At 43.9% G+C, this 5,508-nt stretch overlaps 1 protein-coding gene across 1 annotated transcript; it reads right to left on the bottom strand.

Moving 5' to 3' along the window:
• Positions 1-908: 908 nt before the first annotated feature.
• On the bottom strand, positions 909-5,062 carry siglec15l (sialic acid binding Ig-like lectin 15, like). Its single transcript, XM_030749610.1, has 6 exons — positions 5,017-5,062; positions 4,117-4,485; positions 3,282-3,653; positions 2,418-2,513; positions 1,326-1,415; positions 909-934 (listed from the first exon to the last, which is right to left on the bottom strand). The coding sequence occupies exons 1-6, from the start codon at positions 5,060-5,062 to the stop codon at positions 909-911; spliced, it is 999 nt and encodes a 332-aa protein (XP_030605470.1).
• Between the last annotated feature and the right edge of the window lie 446 nt (positions 5,063-5,508).

Below are 5,508 nucleotides of genomic sequence, written 5' to 3' on the forward strand. Positions count from 1 at the left end.
AAACTGGGAACAAACCAGTGCACAGACGCTCTGAGGCTGGGGTTTACATCGATCTCTGGCTCCCCCTGCTGGAGCAGAAGAAGCTGAGTAATTCTCTACATTTGCATCCATTGACTGTATGGGGGCAACACACACACACACACACACAGAGAAATTCCTTAAATTTCACTCACTTACACCAGAGGTCGGTACAGCTGCTATTAAGGGGAAAGTTAACGACCAAAGCAGTTTCTGCTGGCACCCTGCTGGACTGCAGAGGAACTGCAGCTGTGGTGCTTCTGCTGTGACCTTTAGATGATGGTTTGTTGATTTGAAAAAGCACACAAAACTGAATTCAGTTTCCACAATATTTTTATGTCTTGAAGTGAAAATAATAACTGAACCAGAGCAATAAAATGAACAAAATATATGAAAAATAGGAATAACAGAAAGAAACAAAGACAAACTCAAACTTTTACTTTAACTTTTCCTCTGCTTCTTTCAGCTTTATGAGCACTGATAACAGCAAAAATCAGCACAAAGCTCTGACAGAAACTTAGTGATGTGTGAACACTGGCTAGATTTAGTTAGCAAGTACAGCTGCTGCGCTCTGGACAGCAGAGACAGCCTGAGAGGACTGAGAGTGGAGAAGGTTAAAGTGTGAACTAAAAGCAGAGGTTTGGTTCTTCCTTCTGAGATTAAAGAAATAAGACTGGATGAGATTCAAGCTGTAAGATTCAAATTTCAAATGCTGGTCAGAATGAAGACAGAGGTTCTTAGGGAGACTCTTCCTGAAGTTTGGCTTTTTCTCTTGTTCCTGAAAATAAACAGAAATCATATTTGATGCTCATCATTTCTTTATAGTATAAGTTAATTAGTAGTATATGTTAATCAGTGGTGTTTTTCATACCTGAATCAGTGGTGGACTTTCACTGGAGTGTACTGTACAGGGCACCTGAAATTAAGAAAACTGTTCTCAGGTCTGTTTGCAGATTGATCCGACAGCCACACAGTGTCCACAGATTAGAGACCAGAGGCAGTTTTTAAACTCTAAACCACACATCCATCGTCTGCATGTATATTCTATTACCCTGGAGTCACACAGGCCTAGAGGCCTGTATATCATTTCCACCTCTACATGTTTATTGTTGGACTCTTCTAGAGCAGCTCTGCATGATTCACAGCTCACAGTAATTCTGGGTGAAGTCTGTCTGTGTGAAGCAGCTTCTGTCCTGGCTAAAAGCTCACTTTCTCCTGATCGATCAGCTTCCAAAATCAATTTGTCACGTTTAAAGTCAAAACGATCATTTCAGACGACAATAATTTGTTTCTCAAACAGGACTCACAGGAAATAGAGGCGGGCATGGTGACCTCTGAATAAACCGCCTGAAGCTCCTCTCCTGCTGCTGCTGAGGCCGACCGGTGATGGTTTTCCACTTCAGGTTTCACATCACAACAGAGACAAGAACCGAAATAATCAGGGAAACATAAATGTCGTGTTTCAGGTTATGGAAGACAAACAACAGGAATTACAGAACGATTACATTAATAAACCTGAGCAAACACAAAAACTACAGAATGTGTTTGAGGCTATAATTCATCAGGTTTACAGTTCTAGGCATTCCAGGATCCATGTGTGCGGCATTGAGTCATAGGCTTTCTTGTAGTCAATCCAGGCGGTGCACAGGTTGGTCAGTCGGGTCTTACAGCCTCGAGCGACTGCTCTATCTACTAGTAGCTGGTGTTTTGCTCCCCTGGGCTCTCTGCCTATCCCTTTCTGGGCCTCGCTCATGTATTGTGCCACATGCCTACTCATCTTAGCTGCTATGATGCCTGACAGGAGTTTCCATGTTGTACTGAGGCAGGTTGTGGGCCGGTAGTTGGATGGGACTGGTCCCTTCTGGGGGGTCCTTGGGGATCAGGACTGTCCAGCCCTCAGTCAGCCATTCTGGGTGTGTCTTAGCCTGTAGCAGCTGGTTCATTTGTGCTGCCAGGCGCTCATGGAGTGCAGTTAGCTCCTTTAGCCAGTAGGTGTGAATCATATCAGGGCCTGGTGCTGTCCAGCTCTTCATGTGTGAGACTCTTTCTTGGATGTCTGCCACTGTGATGGTTACTGGGGCCTGTTCAGGGAGGTTGCTGTGGTCTGCTCTTAGATCCACTAGCCACTGAGCATTGGTGTTGTGTGACGCATCCACCTCCCATATGCTCTTCCAGTATTGCTCCGTCTCCAGCCTTGGTGGGGGTGCTATTCTCATATTGTTCCCCTGCCACTGAAAGTATACCTTGGATGGTTCGGTGGAGAACATCCGGTTTATTTTCCTGGCTTCTATCTCTCTGGTATACCTCCTTAGGCAGTTAGCCAAGGCTGTCTTTATAAATAAGATGTGCAAAAAACAAATGAACGGCCATAAACACTTTGTTTCTCTAACAGAACTCACAGGAAGTGGAACTGGGCATGGCAGCCTCTGAATAAACCATCTGCAGCTCTTCTCCTTCAGCTGGACCGTCTGAGACCTGCTGAGGACGTTTCTCCACTGCAGGAGCAAACATCATAACAGCAGAGCAGAACATATCAGATTATTTGTGTTATTTAACAACAGAAACTCAAACCTGCAAACTCTACTCCTGCTGCTCAATAACAAATGCATCCTTTTTTAAAAAGTCGTATTTTTTAATGAATCTTTCATCCAGAATTTTATATTAAAAGAGAACCTTTAAAGGCTGTTATTAATCATTTAAATCCTTTAGGGATTTCTTGACCTGTGTAACACTGAGGGTTACAGAGCTGACCTGCAGACTGACAAACACATGAATTAAAAAAAAGACGAGAAAGATAGAAAAAATAGGGAAAAATTAAACAAAAACAAACAATAAATTAATACATTGAACTAAAGAAATAAATTAATAAAGTGAGTGAATTTCCCTCAAAAAAATAATAGTGATAATAATAGTTTAAAAAAAGGAAGTGGAGTCGGGCTTCACAGCCACTGAGTAAAAGGCCTGAAGTTGTCCTCCTTCAGCTGGCTGATGATGGCGCCCTTCAGACAGAAGAAAAACATGACACAGAGCTAAAGAACAGACGTATCAGCTGCAGCAAGTCTAGATTAAATATTGGAATTATTCAACTCCCAAAACAAAGAGCAGGAATTACAGAAAACTAAAGTGTGGAAATAAACCTGATGAGGGCACTATCTGCTTTCACCTTTGCAACTAACCGCCCTAAAAATGAACTTGAACTTTTGTAGTTTCAGGACTTCATGTTGTAATTCTGCTATGTTAAACTGGCAGAAACAGGAGCTCACTCAGACAGAACAAGACGACTCCTGCAATGACCACCAGGATCGCGATGACACCGCACACGATCAGAAGGATCTTTGGAGGATGGCTCTGATCGTGAAGGTCACTGGTTGGATACGTGCTCGCTGCATAGGTCAAACTGTTCTCCGCCCTGCAGGTGATCTCTTTGTCCTCCTCCAGGTACGGCACACAGCTGGTCACATGGTACGGGCCAGACTCTGACGCCTCTCCCTGGTTCTCTAACATGTACGCGGAGGCTGACAGCCAGACAATTTTAGGCAATGGGTTGCCTTCAACTTCGCACTGCAGCCTCTGGGGGGCGCTGTTTGAGCCACAGGGCATCTCCACCACAGAAAGGTTCAGGATCTGAGGTTCACCTGACAACAAGCAAAAAAGAGATGATTAAAAATGATTTTTCTGTGATGTGAAGGCTGCCTTGGTGCCTTCCACAGAGATCCTCAAAGTGAGAGCCGAGCTTCTTGTATTTCTGTTCAGACGTCCAGCAACAGAAAAACACTTTTAATTATTCTCATTTTTTCTTTGTGTTTATCTGTTTTGTATTTTATTGCTGTCTTTTAACTGGAAACACTTTGTTCAACTATATTGTCTTCTTTTAAAGTGCTCTTTAAAATAAAGTTGGACTGACCCTGAAAAGGATAAGCAGCGATGGATGGATGGATTATAATTGGTTGGTTATATATTTACATGTTTACTCACTTCCTGTTTTATTTTGATAGTGTCATGTGTTGTGATTTGGGGCTATATGAATAAAACTGAACTGAATTGAAACCAAAGCCTTAGTTTGCACGAGTCCTTCAGTCCAACACGGAGCAACCTTACCTTCAACATAAAGCTCTGTCTTTGCTTCTTTAACACCCCACCGCCCATCGAGCTCCACTCGGCAGAAGTACACCCTGTTATCGGTCAGCTGTACCTTCCTGATGAGGAGCGATGCATTCCCCTGTCGAGGATCTCCTTTCAGGGAGTATTTTAAATCAGCAGATGCACAGAGTTTGTCTCCTTCAGTTGACTCATTTTTAACTGAACACTCAAAGAAAGGGGGAGCGTGTGATGTCCTCCATTTAACAGTGATCATCCCTGAATAGTCCTGCTGTTTGGGGGTGAAGACACAGCCGAGGACAGCATCCTCTCCTCTGGAGACTGTGACCACAGGAGAGACGGTCAGCTTCCACCCGGCCGAGACAGAACCTGGCAGAACGTATCTGGATGGTTAGGTTTCATGTTTGAACTCAGTCTATCATTAAAACTGTTTAATCTCTTGATGCTTCTGGTCCAAAGATGATCTGTTTATTGATCTGTGGCCTCATTTAAATCTCTGGAGTATGTCAGTGATTTTCCTGCTGCTTATGGAGGTGTACTGCAGTTTGGGCTGCTTCACCCTGTGGTGAACTTTGACCTTTTTGTTGCCACACATTGTTTCCTGCCTCTGTCTAACCTCTGTGCTGTGGTGTTCACCACCAGCCTCTGTGTCTTTCAGTAGTGAAACAGAAATACGAAGCCAGTCGTTTTTGTCAGCCACTCGTTAAAGTCTCTGAGTTAAAGGGGCTGTCTGTCACTTCAGCAATCATCTCTAAGTGAATAAGAGTTAAAGGATCATCCAGCTCTGAAAGTCAGGCTCTCTCTGCTCTGATGAGTCTTATAACTGCACTGCAGCGACAGAGCGATTCCCCAAAGTGCCTCCTTTAAAATCCTGCTTGAAGCCAGAATAAAGGCTCTTACCTGAGACGATCGCACACAGAATAAGAGACAAACACTGCTGCCACATCCTCGGGCTGCACACAGACACACACAAATATAACCTTCAAATAGCCCAACATCAAACTCAGGAAGTGAAAAGTGTCTTAAGTAAAGTGATCATTTCCTGCCAGTTGAGAGAAGTGAGAGAGACAGAGGGCACAGTGACCACCTCTACCTGATTTCACAGTTTGCTGCATGTTTTCTTTGTTTTCATGTTTCTGAATTGTGACTTTTGCTGCTTGGAGTCTCGAGCTCTTTATGAAAGCCTGCATCTGCGATGGAGCTGCTTTTCTCTCTCTCAGTGCACGCAGTGAGTCGATGCTCTGATATCACTGACTCGAGCCTAACCTGAACATGTGACAGCTTTGCTGTCTCACTGAGACGCTCATTTCCAGCTCTGTGTTTCTGTTCTGGTCCTCTGCTCCATCCTCGCGTCATTTGAGTTCCTGGTTCCTGTTTTGACTTCACTGTTGT

This window comes from Archocentrus centrarchus, chromosome 16 (assembly GCF_007364275.1).
Source record: "Archocentrus centrarchus isolate MPI-CPG fArcCen1 chromosome 16, fArcCen1, whole genome shotgun sequence".
Lineage (NCBI taxonomy): Eukaryota > Metazoa > Chordata > Actinopteri > Cichliformes > Cichlidae > Archocentrus > Archocentrus centrarchus.

What these genes read in the sequence shown, in the direction of transcription:
- siglec15l (XM_030749610.1), bottom strand. Translation starts at nt 5,062, where the DNA reads ATGTGGCAGCAGTGTTTGTCTCTTATTCTGTGTGCGATCGTCTCAG. An exon ending in TCTGTGTGCGATCGTCTCAG is followed by an intron (nt 4,486 to 5,016) that starts GTAAGAGCCTTT and finishes ACGTTCTGCCAG; the next exon opens with GTTCTGTCTCGGCCGGGTGG. An exon ending in GACAGAGCTTTATGTTGAAG is followed by an intron (nt 3,654 to 4,116) that starts GTAAGGTTGCTC and finishes GCTTGTTGTCAG; the next exon opens with GTGAACCTCAGATCCTGAAC.